This window comes from Carassius carassius, chromosome 44 (assembly GCF_963082965.1).
Source record: "Carassius carassius chromosome 44, fCarCar2.1, whole genome shotgun sequence".
Lineage (NCBI taxonomy): Eukaryota > Metazoa > Chordata > Actinopteri > Cypriniformes > Cyprinidae > Carassius > Carassius carassius.
The window spans coordinates 21,756,715-21,774,572 of NC_081798.1; the positions used below are offsets into that span (position 1 = coordinate 21,756,715).

The 17,858-nt window shown below is 37.3% G+C and overlaps 1 protein-coding gene across 3 annotated transcripts in view; it reads right to left on the reverse strand.

Annotated features, from left to right (window-relative positions):
* Positions 1 to 1,080: 1,080 nt before the first annotated feature.
* Positions 1,081 to 17,858, reverse strand: part of LOC132126357 (tubulin polyglutamylase TTLL7-like) — a 126,816-nt gene continuing 110,038 nt past the window's right edge. For 2 of the 3 annotated variants that reach the window (XM_059537565.1, XM_059537568.1), the window contains 4 exons: positions 13,372 to 13,452; positions 12,342 to 12,502; positions 10,098 to 10,274; positions 1,081 to 3,169 (listed from right to left, as the gene is read on the reverse strand). In XM_059537565.1, the coding sequence (XP_059393548.1) occupies positions 3,052 to 3,169; positions 10,098 to 10,274; positions 12,342 to 12,502; positions 13,372 to 13,452 (537 nt within the window). In that variant the 3' untranslated portion in view covers positions 1,081 to 3,051. The remainder of the gene's footprint in view (positions 3,170 to 10,097; positions 10,275 to 12,341; positions 12,503 to 13,371; positions 13,453 to 17,858) is intronic. The other variant, XM_059537567.1, reaches the window with a different exon arrangement.

Sequence of the window (17,858 nt, forward strand, 5' to 3'; positions counted from 1 at the left end):
ATACTTTTTCATCCTATCTGTTTCCAGTACCTCCTGTTGAGGATATATTGCGTGAAACTAAGGGTGCATAATATATATATATATATTTTTTTCTATTTATTTATTTTTGATCTTCTTTGTTGGTGTTTTGTGATTTTTCTTACCTTCATTGTTTAAGAAAATATACCTGTATAACATGACAATGAACTTGTGAATTATTATTTTTTTGTTTCCTTTATAGTTTGGTGAAAATATATAACTGTGAAAGTTAACTTTCTTTGTGTGAGACTCTGATTTATGTTTGTAATCGGTGGCTAATCGAGACATTCCGTGGTAAAAAGCAACAAATAGCATTTGTATTTTGACAAGATTAAGCTTGTCTGGCGCCCGAACTGTGTATAGTTAAGTTAGACGTTTTATCTAAGTTTCTTTGGGCCTGCTACCGTTACAAACTCAACAGCAATGCAGTGTGGTAACCACCAATGGAAATGCAGACGTGATCTATCCCCTGATACAGTTGAATACTGCAGTAAAGTAGTAATAACTACAAGCAAACAACAGTGCAGCAATTTCACCACTTAAATCAGTATGTCAGTGTGAAAGCACCTTAACTGAAGACAGCAAAACTATTGACGCTAGCAAAACAGTTATAGGACAAAGGCAAGAAACTCTGAAATCAAAATGTACTGATTTTAATCAAAACTCACATCAAGTGTCAGCTGTTGACACTTTCATTTCTTTGATTCAAGAATCACACGGACGTGTCAACACATGTTTCTATCTCAATGCTTCTCTCTGCTGTTGCTAAGTAACACCATCACGGTCTTTCTTTTGTTGTATGAGACAAGGGAAGAAACAAGAAGTTTTAAAGTGTAGTTTTTAGTTCTCAAGAATGACCTTAGGTTAGATCAAAACATGACAAGGTTATGCTCTGGAATCTCACGCGAGACTGTGTGAAATGACATGAAGTGTCATGTCGTGGAAGTGTATGTGTGGTGTGTGTAAGGTACCTTGTGTTAAGAAACCCTCAGGAGATGGAAGCTGAAGTCAGAAAGGTCAGACGCCTCTCAAAGAGATGCTCAAATAGATTTCTAGAGGCGGTTTAGATGTTTTAAGCCTTTTATTGCTGTTAAAAACCATTCTCCTGAATGAAAATCCAGGCAAAAATAATATTTGGCATGGTGTCGTGATGGTACATTGGGCAAAATGACCTGAAATGGATTGATAAATAAATGTTGGGTTAAGTAAGTTGAGTAACATAGCTGGCTGTCAGAACACTGTCACTACAGTTTCTCTTACTTAGCAAAACAAGAAAACCCAACAGCTGAGGATTTTAAACAGCACATCCCATTTAAACAGAAAATCCAATGAATGATATCAAGTCACATAGAGCTCCTCAATAACACACTGCTGGTTGTGAGTAGTGTTGGCACAGCGTGGTTTGAGCTTGCACATCCAGGTCACTTTTACTAAAACACTACATGAAAATTTGTATTCTAATTAGATCCAAAGCAAAGCTCTGCAATTAGCACTTATTACAGTACTTTAAAAGGTTATTCCGTTCATTAACTTCACTGCATACATTGGTAATGCCTTGAATAAAATGAGCAAGCATGTTTAAAACAAACGTAAAATTAGATGTAAACACAGACATTTTTATAAAATAAATAACATAAATTAATTCAAGTATTTTCAACATGCAGCCATCCAAGTTTTAGCACATTTAACTCATTGACAATTTACCCAACATACTCTACCAGCAGCAATATTAAAAATCCCTTTCATCAGCACTGCACATCAGACAGCTCAGACGCTGAGGTTCATATTTCCATTCTACACAATATGGCTCATAAAAGTTATGCAAAAGAGACTTGCATCCCTTAAAAGTTGATAGGTGATCTCAGATTTTAGTTCAGAACAGGCAATTATAGTCTAGTATAACGTAAAGCATTTATTCCAAACAGTAAGCAGTTTTAATTTCTAACACTATAATACTCATATAACCCTAGACCTAATCTCTAACCCTAACCCTGACTCCAATTCAAATACTAAGCTCTTAAGCACTAACTCTTTCCCTTTCTAAATCATTCTTAGAGGGGCATTCACAAAGGACACATTCTAGTTGAAAGATTTATCATTTAGTTTTTCTCTCTATGGAATACCACATAACTAAAAAATCTTAGGATGTGAGCTTGTCAATTGCATGTAACTCAACTTTTTGTGTTGTCCTTCCTGACTGCATGCAACAACACATTATGCTTCATTTTGTTTTGTTTTTTAAGATTAATTTTAATGAATAGACCAAACTCATTGATCAATGGAATGAAACGTTCACAAGGAATACAAATTCCTGATGTTATACTCAAATCTTCGACCGTTGCTACACTTTTTTTTTTTCCTCTCACCATGAAAATTTTTCAAGCACCTTGAAAACTTAAAAGCTCATTGAGATCCTGTGTGAACAGCCCCATATTGTTCAAATTTTAATTCTGAGAAGAATTTAAAATAGACTAAATTAGTTAAAATATGAAGTGAATATAAAAAAAATTACATTATCCCAGACAGCAACCAGTGTCGGCCCAGGTCCAGCCCATATTTGGCCGCATGGATTTCACGTGGGCCAAATGTGGGCCGAATCTGGGCCAACACAATGTTTCTGTCTGAGATGTTATATATTAATCAATAAAATTATTTAGGTCATAGGAAAAACTGTTTGAAAGAAATAACACCATGATCACAGCAAAACAATAAAATTGAACATGACTGCTTCCATGACACTGAAATATTCACTGGAAACTATTGAATAAATTATAGAGTCTTGAAAATAACTTCATTATGTTCTTCATCTTTACAAGCATTCTAAAGGAGATAGCAATGTAGCTGATATTTTACAGCGGACAGGAGGCAGGGACTGCTCGATCATATGCATCTGATGCATTAACAATTCAGGTGGGCAGATCCCCTTAAATATGCTGCTGGAGTTTGCAGAGGTCCCAGACGTTATGCCCTTAGATCCGGATATCTTAAGTCTAGGTATGGTTTCCCCCAGCAGGTGTCTTAGTCCAGTGGCCATCAGAAGTGACCCATCCGTGCAGTAAAGACACTGCGGGGGCGAGTGGAGGACGCCGAGCGGCCGAAGCTAGATGACGGCCACTTGATGATGAACTGGGAGGTGACTGGCAGCAGATACCTACACAGATGGAGAGAGGAATCAGAAATGGGGGTTGGATGCCAGACTCAAAGGCAGGGTTAGGTGCACAAAGGTCACCTAAAGAGATCAGGCAATTTTTCTCTCTCTGCTTCAAATCCTTCTCCAGCTGAAGCTTTAGATTCCCGTCTCCTCGGCTGACCCTCACGTTTACACTGAGCCATTTTTAACAATGAGTGACACGAGTGGCTGGACGTGACTTGTTTTAACAGATAAGAACTTGTTTAATGCGCAGGATGTTCTGAGACAGGATAACAGGTTAGATAATTAGGGCCTACACACAGACAAGGAGGGTAACCAGCCTGGACAGCTGACGACCCACACTAATTGCAGAACAGCTTAATTATAATTCCACTCGAACAAGGCAATTTAAACTTTTAATTAATTAAATAACACAGTGACAATAATAATAATAACAAAAGTTGTGCTAAATAAGCTGAATACACCAAATCGTTTAAACAAACAGCTGCTGAAGTCTTTTTTATTTTAGTAGTGGTATAAATGTTTTTGTAAAAATAGTTGTAATCGATCTTAAATAATAAAATAAAAACATCTTAATCAGTTATAAGGCTGTACAGGTGTCCTCTCTGTAATATATGTATTTTGGTACATGGCTTTTTAGTGACATGAAAAAAAAAACAGATTTCCTGCATGTTGGCTGAACCATAGTGACTTTGAATTTGCAAACAAATATTTTTTTCAATCATTCATATTTATCATACATTTATACATACATAAAAATATAGTATATTAATATATAAATATATAGGGATAGTTCACCCAAAAATTACAAATCTGTCATCATTTACTCAATCTCCTTTTCTTCAACACAATAGATATTTTCAAACAAATCGTTATGTTGGTCCCCATTGACTTCCATATGATTTTTTTTGCTTTCCCATCCATGTTCAACAGAAGAAAGGATTCATACAGGTTTAAAACAACTTGAAGGTGAGTACATGAAAGAATTGTCATTTTTGGGTGAACTATCACACCATAGTAAATTCTTTCTTTATTTGTTTGTTTGTTTGTTTATTTATTTATTAAATTCTGTTGTTATTATATATATATATATATATATATATATATATATATATATATATATATATATATATATATATATATATATATATATATGTATAAAACAATAAAAAAATATGCATAGTTGTGTATTCAAATCATTGATGTATAAACAGATATTAATTTTAAATAAAATACATAAGATTGGGAGTGTCACATCTCTTTTTAATTAAATTACATAAATTGGCTTTGTATGAATGCAACACTTATGACAGCAATACATAATGCCAGTAAAAATTCTTATCTAACGAAAGAAGATTTGTTCTAAAGCCCCTGCTGCAGAAAGTCAGGGCAAAGAGACTTAGACAAAATCAAATTAACTTTTATAAAAGAACGTCCTTGAAACTACTCATTATACAGCACTAGACATGTGTTTGTCATGCATTTACTCTAATCATCGATGAGTAATAAGAAATGCGGATGTCCTGCGTTGTGTGTTATGGATCATAAAACTCTGGACAATGATGAATATCAATAAATATGTCCGATGCACATTTTGGGCCACCTTTCACCTCATGCACATGTGATCTTTTCCCTACATTCCTTTCATTAAAGCTTTAAAAATCAGACCGACTCTTTGGTTCTTCCCTCGGGGAACTCCAGACAGGTGAGTTCTCAGGAAATGGTTTTGGGTTAGGGTTGAGCCTCATTACCATATTTTTCACTACAGACTGCTGAGTTTGGTCAACAAAAGGAAATGTCAAAGGAATATGAAATTCAAATATGAACATATATGGAGGTGGGCCTTTCTGGCTCTGAAGAATTCCCTGTAAGGAAGTCTCATCCATGAGAGAGCTCCATCACTCAGGGTCCAATCAGGCTGCAGGCAGTGTTTAATTGGACCTCTGTGAGGATTCCTCCAGGTCTTTGGCTTTTGATCATTGAGCAGTTCTTGGAAAAACCTGCCAGTGCAAAGCCCTAGAGAACCGCCAGCTGTCTAACCTTCGAACGTGTGTGTGCTTTACTAATTACACACAATCGCTCGGAGATCTGCACATATCTCACGTCTGTTTGCTTGTGTAAAGCCTACACTCTATCACCCAACTGCCACACAGCACATAAAACTTTGAGAGAGAACTTTCAGACACTTTGAGAGAAAATAGAGACTTCCTTATTCACCTTATTCACCAAATACCAATATTACAGTTCTCAAAAGTTAAGAAAGGTTTCCGTAGTTTTACATCCTGATAAAAATCCTCACAAAACTTTCCATGGCATCTTATCTAAATGTGTTCATTCTAAAATGATGGTGTAGGCTGTATTACTTTTCATGACTAAAGACTGAATTCTAATGACTTCTTGTCCAGAGTTAGTGGAAATATCTTACACTAGGGTAACCATACGTTCTCTTTTTCCCAGACATGTCCTCTTTTTGGACCTAATTTTTTTTCTTCTAAATTGTCAAAAATATCTGGGATTTAGCTTTTACTTTCTACAGATGCCATTCATCATGCAGGTTACTGTATTAAAGCCCTGCGTGGGACTGTTTTCTTAATCCTGTTCCCGCTGAATTTAAAATTATTAATGAATATAGTGTATCTACACTGTAAATGGATTAGTAATTAGTTACTTTTAACGCAATAATGTAACTTTTAAAAATGTTAAGTTTTGCAAAACTTTTTGTTTAGAAAAGGTAAATCATGTACTCTATCTCAAAAATCTGACAAATTTCCCAAAAAAAAATTTAGCTTGGGACTTTTTGGATTCTTTTCTACTGAAATTGATTGGATGGTAAAAAGCTGGCATTGCATACATATATATATATATATATATATATATATATATATATATATACAGTATATATAAAACATGGTTAGAGAAGGGGCATAAAAATAAAAGGACTTGGGTGATGTTGTCACCCTCACTGCCGGAAGAACAGCTGTAGAACAACAGAGGGGGGTTACGGGTGGGAACTTGGGTGTAGGCTCAGGAGGAGGACAGACACCTGGGAGGAGGATGATGAACGGGGTCCATGATGAAGACAACAGAGGAATGAGCCAAGGAGGAAACGGGAGTGACTTGGAGCAGGAGGAGCAAGGTGGGACCCAGGCCACAGCCATGACCGTGATCCAAGAGGTGCCTACGGAGGGAGGAGCCATGGAGGAGGAAGGGGCTGACAACTCCAGGGGACTGACCAACGGCAGCACAGTAAGTGGTGGAGGAGCCCGAGGTGGAGACGGAGAGCCGATTAGCAAGAGCGATGGGGAGGATCACGGGTGCCAGAAGGTGGAGCAGATGGTGCTGGTGACTGACGCGGGGGCATAGATTCAGGACTGAGGAGGAGCCGAAGGGATGAAGGAACCCCAAGTGGAGTCCCGAGGCGCAGGTTGGTAGGCATAGCCGGAGGGACGAGGGAACCCGGTGGAACTAGTGGACTGCTGGGACACGGTGGGAAAGAGGGAGCTAGGAGCCATGGTGGAGCCAAAAGGTCCACGGGCCAAGGCGAAGTCCAGGGCTTTGAGGCTGGAGTCAAGGGATGCTCCAGCTCCGGCGACGCTGGAGGATGAGAGCGAAGGAGGAGGCAAGTGCGGATGGGAGGGCGAGCATTTGTGAGCCTCTGGGTCTTCAGGGCTGAACTCATGAACAGGAGTCCCCCTTGGGCTTGACGTGAGAACAGTACCTTTCTCCGGGCTGGACATAGGAACAAGAACTTTCTCTTGGCTAGATTTGGGAACAGGGAGTTTTCTGGGCTAGACATGGAAACAAGAACTTTCTTGGGGCTGGAACCCTCTTTGGGCTGAACTGGGAAACGGGAGCTCACTCAGGGCTGGACGGGACCGGGGGATGAAGGAGAGAGGAAAGTGGGAAAGTTGGGTTCCAGCTCTGTTTCCCAGTTTATAAGGTCCTCCTCGATGTCCAGCAGTCCAAGCTGTATAATCAGCTCACCCTCAGCCATGGTAAAGTCCAGTGGTACACTCCACTTCACACTATGTCTATCCGTGGCATTTTCCATTGTGACAGGCTCTGTTGCCAGCTCTGTTGTGGTGGACTCCGGATCTTCATCGGCGGTGAGCTCGGGCAAGAGATGATGGGCTTGGAACTTGGTCAGAAGTGGAACTGGCAAGATTCTCCTGGGAACAGGCATTGAACGGAGATCCATTTCTCACCAGTGTCCACTCCACAAAGGCACACACGGATTCAACTGTTTCAGCCAGGTCTTCTGTTACAATCTCTGCCTGAAGGAACACAGAGCAGTAGAATACACAAAATAGTCTTTATTACATCCAAGACATGGGTAAATCCAACTCAGGAACTAGGAACGAGAAATGACACATGAACACAACATAGTAGACCCGACAAACACAGACTGAACAGACTCAAACTTAAGTGCACAGCTTAATTAGGGAACAACAAGACACACCTGGAATCAAATGAAACAATTAACATGGGAAAAGAGGAGAGGGAAACACAAAAAAGAGTCCAGGGGCGTGCCAGATGTCAGTTAAAAAGTAAAGTTTTTTTTTTAGAGATAGAGCAAGTAATTATATTTTTATTAAAGATTCCAAACACATTTCTTTTGAATAATGTGCATTGTTAAATCATGCAACCTGGTACACAAAGTACATGAGGTGAGTTTGGATTTCATGTTGACTTAGGGTTATATGTCACTTATATGACCTCTTCTATTTCTACCTTAGGGAAAGGACAGTCATCTGATGGATCTGAACAAGGAAGGAAGGGAGGCGATGGAGTAGGATGCAAGAATGAAACTGTTACCCAGGCATCATTTTCCTAACGAGGCAAAGCAGATGCTGGCTGATTGAAAAATAACGGATCCCCAAGGGCCGTTCCAGCAATGAGTCGTCAATGAGGCATGTGCTGAGAGAACACAAGTGCGAGAAGAGAGCGGATATTGGCTGGGATGGAGAGTGGAGAGGAAATCGAAAATGACTGTCTTGTCTCTCCATGAAATCCAGCAAAAAAATTAAAATAAAAACAAAGCAAGCAGGTGGACAAAGGTTGCAGGCCGAATATCAGACATACTGTACTGTACTGAGATATGGTGGGATTGACTGTGATCCCAAACCAAAATATATGACAGGATGAGAGACGTCCAGCAAACATGGCAGTCAACAAGTCAGGGTCAAAAGACAGAATCCAAATTAAATAATTCTGCATGATTTTACATTCCCAAGTCCTTAAGTTTATGCATGTTATGAAATGAAAGTAAACTCTGTCAAAAATGTAAACACAGGTAAAACAAATCATACAATGTCTGCATAAGCATGTCAAAAAGGTAGGTACATTAAACTGAGCTGATCAGCTCTAATAATACAACATTTTCTAACAAATACAAGCTAAAATGCTCTGCAGAGTAATTACTGTAATGACAGACTGTTTTTGATTTTTGTTTTTTTTGTGAACTATGCCTTTAATATTGTTGAGATTAATGAAGCACTTCTCAAACACAAGTCACTTTCAAACCAAGAAGCTTTCTGTTGATCCCACTGAATTTATGGGGCTAACTCAGCCATGAAAGATATCTGCAGAGGGATCTTTTTTTTTTCTTTTTTTTTTTCTTTTTTTTTTTCTTTTTTTTTTCCTTATATAGTCATTTGCATAAAAAAACCTACACATCCTGTACTCAAAATTAATTAATTTTACTTTATTGTTAAAATAAATAGATTAGTAAGGCTTGTTTTCATATAATATATTGTAAATAATTGTAGGTGATGTTTATACTTAAAATATGAATAAAAATAAATAGTTTTTAATATAACAATAGTTAGCAATGGTAAATGTGACCATATTTTAAGAATCAGTTTGATGTATTGTGCCTAGTGATTTGTAATTCTTGAGTACATATATTCGTATAGTGTCATTTCTCTATAAACACCTCTTTACATATAAATGCCACTTCAGTTTGCAGTTTCTTTTCCAACTTTCCACCTTTTTTTTTTTTTTTCCTCCTAACAAACCTGATTCAGCTACATTTGCAGAATTCTAAGACCTGAATTGAACATGTTAAAAACAAGGTGATGAGAACCAAATTGTGGGTGGGTTAATTAAACATCAGAAATCCAGTAAATGTGGAGCTAATATACCTCCTTCCTAACGAACTGAGCGAATGAAAAATATTTGCTTTGAATGCACATTTCATACAAAGTGGTAAAGAAATTGTATCAGCCTGAAAATGTGGAACACCTTCCTGTAAACAGTCAGAAATTGTGTGTACAGTGCAATAGTAATTATGCCAGACTGTTCAATTTTGTGAATCAAGTGTAATCTCCTGCAAAAATTACATAGAAAGGGGGTGTCTGCACTGAAAAGACTTTAAATATTGACTTTAAATTAATTAAGAGTTTGTCCTGAAATACTGCATGGAAAATGTAGCTTTTTTGTGAATTTGCCTATTGTGACATCATTTAAATACAACTAACAATTAGCAAACTTGATATTTGTATGTAAAATTATTATAGCCAGTGCCATTTCTGTATTTTTCAAGATTTTAAGGAAGGGGAAATAATGTATTACATTCCCTGTCATTAGAAACAAAAGTGAGCATTGGCATAGAAACAAAATGTGTCTGTGTGACTGAGTCTGAGCAAGTGGACAATTTAGACTAGAATCTCTGTTTTGTCATCTCATAATTTCTGTAAATTCAACATGACTTGAATATGCAGTATCTGTAGAGTTTAGTCCCAGAGTATGCAAAAGTTTTAGATGTTTTAAATGAGGTTGCATGACACAATGAATCACTTCATTTTCTTTCATTTTTGAACTTTCATATTAAATGCTGTTCTGCGGTGTTAACTATACCAATGGTGATGTGAGTGTCAGTATGTTCTTATAACAGCGTGATCATGGGCACTTGAGGAAGTGACTATACCTTGTGTCATCCCAGTCTGGGCTAAGTCCACTGAGAGAACCACGGGAGTCAGCCACAAACTTGTAGACAACAAGCAGACAGTCTCTACACAACTGTACGACACGCTGGCAGCACCTCAGCTCCTGCGCGGTCACCACCTCACTGCTCTTACTGAAAACACTCTCCCATGATGACCTGCTGAAGAAAAATACATACATAAATCCTAAAACCTCAGAGAAGGTGGCAGCAACATACTGTATATAACACGGTATGCTTAATTTATGTCATAGTAAAATAACGATAATATATTTTGCTGGAAATTTAACAGAAAAAGTTTCATTTGATTATATCATCTTTTTATTTTGGATCTTGATGGACACAGACCAAAATATAAGAAAAATGTAAATATATGAGATATTTAATAAAAACTAAATAAATCCCCTTAAATAAGATTCAAAACATAAAAACTGTAAACAAATGTTTATATGTTTAATCTGTATTTCACACAATTCTGTTTATTAATTATTTCCTTTTTATAAATAATGTATTAACAAAATAACATAAATACAATAATATATATATACAATATATATATATATGATATTCGCCTTCTGTATATGTACCTGTAGTTATATTAAGAATATGTCTTTGTTGATCGTTTATACCTATATATATATGTATACCTATATATATATATATATATGTTACAATATTCAGTGATGTGACCAAAAATATATATCTATATAAAATCACTTCAACACTACTTAAACTGCTCGTGTGAACAAATTTTTGAGTAACTTAATTTAAAGTTAATTCAACTACAACCAATGCATTATTAAATCATGTAAATCCAACACCCTTTTTCAGTATATGATCTTTATATAACAAATAATCTGTTTTTGTCTTTCCAAGAAGAAATATTTTGGATTAATAATAAATCAAATTTTAAGATTTGAACCAAATCCAAAATATAATTTGAGACAAATAAATATGACTGTAACAAATTATTATTATATTTTTTTTTACTTTTTTTTTTTTTTTTGACGTTTACATATTTTAACAGAGAAATTAGATAAAATTCAGATTAAGTACCAATTTTTTAACTTTATATTAATATTATTTTACTTTCATATAAACCGCTATAAAGGCAATATGAGCAAGCTTTTACAATGACAGACACTGCTGGAACAAACCATGAGGAAGGTTAAAAGGTTTGATTCTCATTCGTTTGGCTCTTGTTGAAGAAAGAAATGATAAAAAGGTATTTTCTCTTTAAAGCCTTGGTGGAGGAGATGAGGTTTCATTGTAGAGATGATGAAATGTACATTACAGGCTCTACAGTCCTCTCCCACTGCTATCTCCTCGCTGTGCTAACGGCTCATGGGCCACCTTCACACGTAAGTCCCTGATAAAACAGAAGCAGCATGGGTCGCTGGCACTGCCTCTAATCCCCTAGAGCTGTGTTCGCTCTCATCAACTCCAATTGGTCGAAACCTGGCTATATAACATCCTTCACTCTGTGGCAATTACAAGAGTGATTGGGCCACACAAAGTCCCTGAGAAGTGCTCACAATGACTAGAGGGAGGAAGGTGGTCAATAAGAAGGTGTCCCTGCTGTTTGCACCTAGAGCTGATAAAATCGCAGCATGTAAGGCTCTATGTGTATTATAACAGCAAATCTTATGCTTCTATGTGTGACTCTCTAAGGAAGTAAAAGTCTATATAAAAACTGACGATTGAGTCAATAAAGACAAAACAGAGACCATATTTCTCATGACTGGGGTTATGTTCTGTCTAAATGTCCTTTTACATTAAACGCTCTTCTCAACCCATTTTATGTGACACTTACAAGTCAAATAATTGATGAATGAAGGACATTTAAAACCAGATATGACACAGCGTATTATTCTTTTTAGAGCTGGAGAAGCTCTCGCCAATTTACACACTACTGTGGCAATATTTTAAGAGGTCTTACCACTAAAATTACAGTACTTTTAACAAAATACATACAGTTAGGCAATATCAATGTTTTGATTTTGCCACAGTAAATCACAATCGTATTGATATTCTGACTGACAGTACGATCGCTGGTGTGATATTGCTTTTACACCACAGTTCAATAAACGAGTTAAAATATTTAAATAAAAGAGACATCCCATTTTTTCCTTTGAAATTATGTGCTAGAAGTGCAAATTAATAAAGTAAATGTCAATAGACTTCATTCTAATGTCATTTTCACTTTATGGCAAAACAAAAGTCTCATACCCAGAGCTGGAAAGGCAGTTCCAGAGCCCCTGACCGTGACTCCAGAGCAGACGGTTAAACACACGGTTGAAAAGGCGATAAAGACGTAGACTCTCCACATCTGGTTCACTCCAAATCCTCTGAAGCACTGAGCGGATGTTGGTACGGACAATATCCAAAACCTGAAATAATTAGATAAATAAAAGTGGCTAAAATACCAGAGAGTAGTACACAATGTTGACACAGAATATCTCACAGTGACAGAATTAACGCAATCACCATAATTTTATACTGAAAAAAGCAAAAACTCTAAATCACACTGATGTGTATGGCAAAATAAAAAGTATAGTTATGAATACAGTAACATAGTTTAAACATTTATTTTCCTACAAAAAATGCAGGAACTTCTGGGCAGAATATTCAATTGCATAAGTGAACCATTTATTGAAATGAATCGTTCTAACGAACTGATCTGCTAAAATGAATTCAGACTTCAAAAGATACTGTAGGGGTATGGATTGTGAACAGTAAAATTCAGAAGAAGAGTAATGGCAAGAGTCTTAGTGAGTTTCCGCCAATATTCCTCTTCCCCTTTCAGCTCCCTCAGTTATTCTGCTCACCGACATCTGTGATGTGACTTTCAACAATATGCCTGATTTAATGACCCATATGAGACATGTTAACTCTATTCTGATTGATCCCTCAAACTTCGGCAGATAATCAGCTTGTGGAACGAGACAATCCCTCATTATATCAGTCTGTCATGCCCACCCTACAACGTCCACCCTACTGTGTCGAATCAAAACACCTGTAACTTGCTGTAACCACCTGTCGTTCACTACTGTAACAGTGTTGAAATTGAGTGCCTTTGAACTGTTTCAATTTGTTGCATCATGTGCTCTGTTAAGGCAGATCCAAATGGCATTTTTTAAGACCTCCATTTTTTTCATCCAGCATACACTTTGTTCACCTGAGACTCCAACTTATCAAAAAATAATTGAGTGTTTAGTGTTTGACCTTTTATAACTCCATGCATATCAAGTCCACTCACCTTCCTTTGTTTAGTGGCATCTAACTTCACCAGCCAGTAAGAAGCCACTTTTGGTTTATGGTATTTCCAGTTGTTCAGAATCTAAAGGGTCAAACAACATTCATGTTATTATTGTAATAAGCATATCTATCTATCTATCTATCTATCTATCTATCTATCTATCTATCTATCTATCTATCTATCTATCTATCTATCTATCTATCTATCTATCTATCTATCTATCTGTTAGCTGCAGGCATCTTTCTTTTATTTTACAAACAAAAGGACCTTGAATAAGAACAGTCCATTCACATGGGTTCTCTCCCCACATATTAATTTTTAACATTTTGGAACATTGATCTGAATGTTTGAATATATTTACATCATTTACATTATCAATAAAATATACCCACTCTCCTCATTGAATCCCGGTGGCACAGCACGCACCAGTGAACGCCGCTTCTAGTGAATACTTTCTTGTACACGCTACTAAAACGAGTAGATGAACTATGTTCATGTTTTGAGTTTGAGATGATGGCATAAATATGGTCATATTTATCATTTATCTTCCTTATCATTAATAACTCATTTAGACTGTGAATTAGACCAAAACATTGAAAATATATTAATTACAAACATTTACAGGAAATGCTCTAAAAATCTGAGAGTTATTCAAAAATCATTTTATTTTCATTTTTTCACCAAAGTGTCAGAGAAACGAGATGCTTAACCTTCAAAATGTTGATCGTCAATCTCAGGAGGTCAAACTAAATATTATATGAGTTGTTGTTATTTTCTATTCCTTTTAAATGAGGTTTGAGATTTTTGCAGTCCTGTTACCAATATCTGTCATGTTTAAATACAGATTAAATAAGTACGAATCGGCCAGTTTGGGACTAAATGTTGGTTCCCCACCAGGCATGTGAAGCTGAAAGGTTTAGTTCACCTTTCATAGCAGTTTATAGTTTGTAATGTCTTTTTAATCAGTCTGCATTTGCTTCATGAGTATTGTTAGGATACAGCAGGAAAAACTTAAACGTATCAGCTAGTCTAAAGCAATTATGGTTAGTCAGTGCTCTTTCTTTATATATTGCCAGGCTTTTTTTTTAAGCATCATTTAGTGGATACAGCATTTATTAACTATAAGTAACTTTGTAACTGTCAACTAACTCTCATTAATTTGCAACCACGTTAACTAACTCTCATTATAGTATAAGTAGACTGTTAGGTTGCGGTTAGTAGAATAAGTCTACCAAATTAAAGTCTTTTGCTAAATACATTCTTTCTTTCTTTCTTTCTTTCTTTCTTTCTTGTGCAATGCAAATTTTATGTGTTGGACACAGGGTTAAGATTAGCTTTTGGTGCATTACACCCTAACTCTACACTATATTGGTAAGTATTTTTCTTCCTGTTTCATTTTCAGTTGTGTCTTTATGACTGTCATTATATAACATGGTACAACATATTCAAATCCCAAAGTTGGTACAGCCATGTGACTCTCAAACTGTAATATATATATATGCAATATAGGATATACTGTAGAAAGATGTTGTATCATTTCTTCACTAGATAATACCTGAATGCCAAAATTAATGTTTTGACTTACCAGAGTGAAGGGTAATGGACTTTTTACAGACTGTGATGATTTTCCAAAGTTATTAACATCACAATTCTAGCAAAATAATTCAAAGGTAGCAGCGAAGATTAAAGGGATAGTTCACTCAAAAATGAAAATTAGCCTGTTTTACTCAACCTCAAGGCATCATTTATGTATGACATTCCTCTTTCAGATGAACACATTTTGAATTCTATTCGAATCTGTCCTGTCTGTTCCGATCTATATAACTGCAGTGAATGGTGCACCTGTTTCTGAATCCGAAAAAAGTGTATCCATCCATCATAAAACTACTCCACACTAGGGGTGTAACGGTACGTGTATCCGTACCGGAACGTTTCGGTACAGGGCTTTCGGTACGGTGCACGTGTGTATCGAATGACCGAATGCAATATTTTGTTTGTGGAACATACATTTTCGTGTTTTTAAACAAACATATTAAGTGGCGGAAGTCTTCGCGTTCAGCGCAAATCCCGCCCTGCAGCTGATTCTAAGGCCGGTGACACACTGGCTGCGTGGCGTGAGAGTGGCGTTTCTGCTGTTTGTCAGTTGCGTGACACCTGCTTCGCGTTTTCTGTGTCATTACACACCAGAATCGTGCCTGACGCGGCGCTGGTGCGCTGCTGCTACTGTAGGTGACATAGAGGGAAACCGCCGAGGCCCTGACAAACCAGGATCTTGTCTTCACGACAACAATATCTATACTTCATGTTGAGCATAAATATAAAGCCTACTGATAAAGGACACCGTCAACAGTATTGACGGCATAATATACTATGTTTGACAGGTGCAATATGCCAGTGTGTCACCGGCCTAAGGTTTTCAAAAGGCATCACGAGAGTGTGAACATCACTACAACTAGGAAAAAAACGATTGTAATTCAAACGCAGCTCCCGTCGGCATTTAAACAGACCTTTGCTCTTAAAGGGTTAGTTCACCCAGATAGCAAAATTATGTAATTAATAACTTACCCTCATGTTGTTCCAAACCCGTAAGACCTCCGTTTATCTTTGGTTCGCGAATGAATCAATCAGTTCACCAAATCGAACTGAATCGTTTTAAACGGTTCGCATCTCTAATACGCATTAATCCACAAATGACTTAAGCTGTTAACTTTTTTAATGTGGCTGACACTCCCTCTGAGTTCAAACAAACCAATATCCCGGGGTAATGCATGTACTCAAACAGTACACTGACTGAACTGCTGTGAAGAGAGAACTGAAGATGAACACCGAGCCGAGCCAGATAACGAACAAAAGACTGACTCATTCACGAGTCAAGAACCGGTTTCATCGGTTTTCGGATCACCAGTAGTTCTTTCGGACAGTTCGATTCAATAAACCGGTTAAAGGAAAACTGTTCACCGGTTCTTTTGCGCTCGACGTAATGGCGTCATTTGCGATGATTGCCCTTGATTCAAGCCTTCGGTTTACCCGTGCTCATTTACACTAGCACATAATCAGTTCAGAATCAATCACCAAAAGAATCAGGGCCCGGTTCCCCGATAACGTTCACTCTTAGCGCGCTAAGAAGACATCGAAAGGTATATCTTACCAAAGTTGTTGATGTTTCTAAGTGTGTTCCCCGAAGTGTCCCTTAGGAAGCTTCTTAGCACGCTGCCTCTTACGTCCGACGTTACAAGAGCGCTGTCCAAAGTCAGGGTGCTGAATTAGTTGGCATCGATTGCTCATGAATCGATTTTCCACTTCACATGAAGGTGCATTACAGCGTTAAGAAAGACAACACGTTCTATGCAAATGAAACATTCCTCAAATTATTACAGTAACATTTATTTTAACATAGTTTAAGTTATCAGTAGAATATAGACTATAAATTAAATTATCAAATGGTCAGTAATATGTTCACATGATATGTTGTGACGGTTAGACGAACCGGGTATCCCTCGCTAATCATCCACCCTCCTTATCCCGTTGTGCCGCTTTTTGACATGGGTTTAACGACTTATGAAAATTATATAATACACTTTTATATTAATGGTAAGGTACTTTACAATCAGAATTGATTGGCAAGCAGCTGCAGTTACTTCTGTTTAATGGGGTATTGATTGCAATTGGTTTATGTTTTTAATAAAAAGCAACCTATCTACAATGAACAGAGAGAGACAGATACAAAATATGCTGAGGAAGCAATGTAAAAAAGGGCACCAAGCCTCTCGTCAGAGGAACTTGAAGTTTTGCTGACCAACAGGTCAGATATCACACCCTTATGGTCCACTATAACCTGCACATTTATGGCCGCGTCTCCCTTTCGCGATGGCCTACGCCTGATCAATCACTGATGGATTGGCGATAGGGGTGAGTGTGCCATCCACCAGGATGCAATCCCCGGCATGGCGCAGAAGGGTGTTGGAGACAATGTGGACGCACCTCCACACCGAGGTCTTGATTAGGCCGTAGCCCTCTCCCACGACCTCGATGAATTTCTCTGTAGCAAAAAAGAAAAAGAAAAAGAAAAAAAGTAGCGCTGGGCTTCAGGGCTTAAAGCAAAATTCCGCTGCTTTAGCCTGGCAAGCGCAGAACTGAGAAGGTCCAGCAGCTCCATAATGAGCTGTCTTGGGAGGCGAATTTTTTTTTAATATAGCCACGTCAGGCAAAATGTCAAAAGGGCTTAAGTTTTGCCGAATAAAAAAAATTGACATGGGCTAAACGGCTCCGCGTCCGGCTCCGTTTTTGATTCATACAAGGACACGTTGGATCGCTGCTATAGTTGGTCGCTTACTGGACGCCACCATGATTACCCATTTATAGATCTTAGCCATTTAGAGCCATATTGTTTTCCAGATTTTAATTATCAAAAAATTGATTGTCAATTCGCTTTAATTACATTACGAAAAAGCCTAGGCTAATTACCACCTTATTAGTTCTGTAACCAC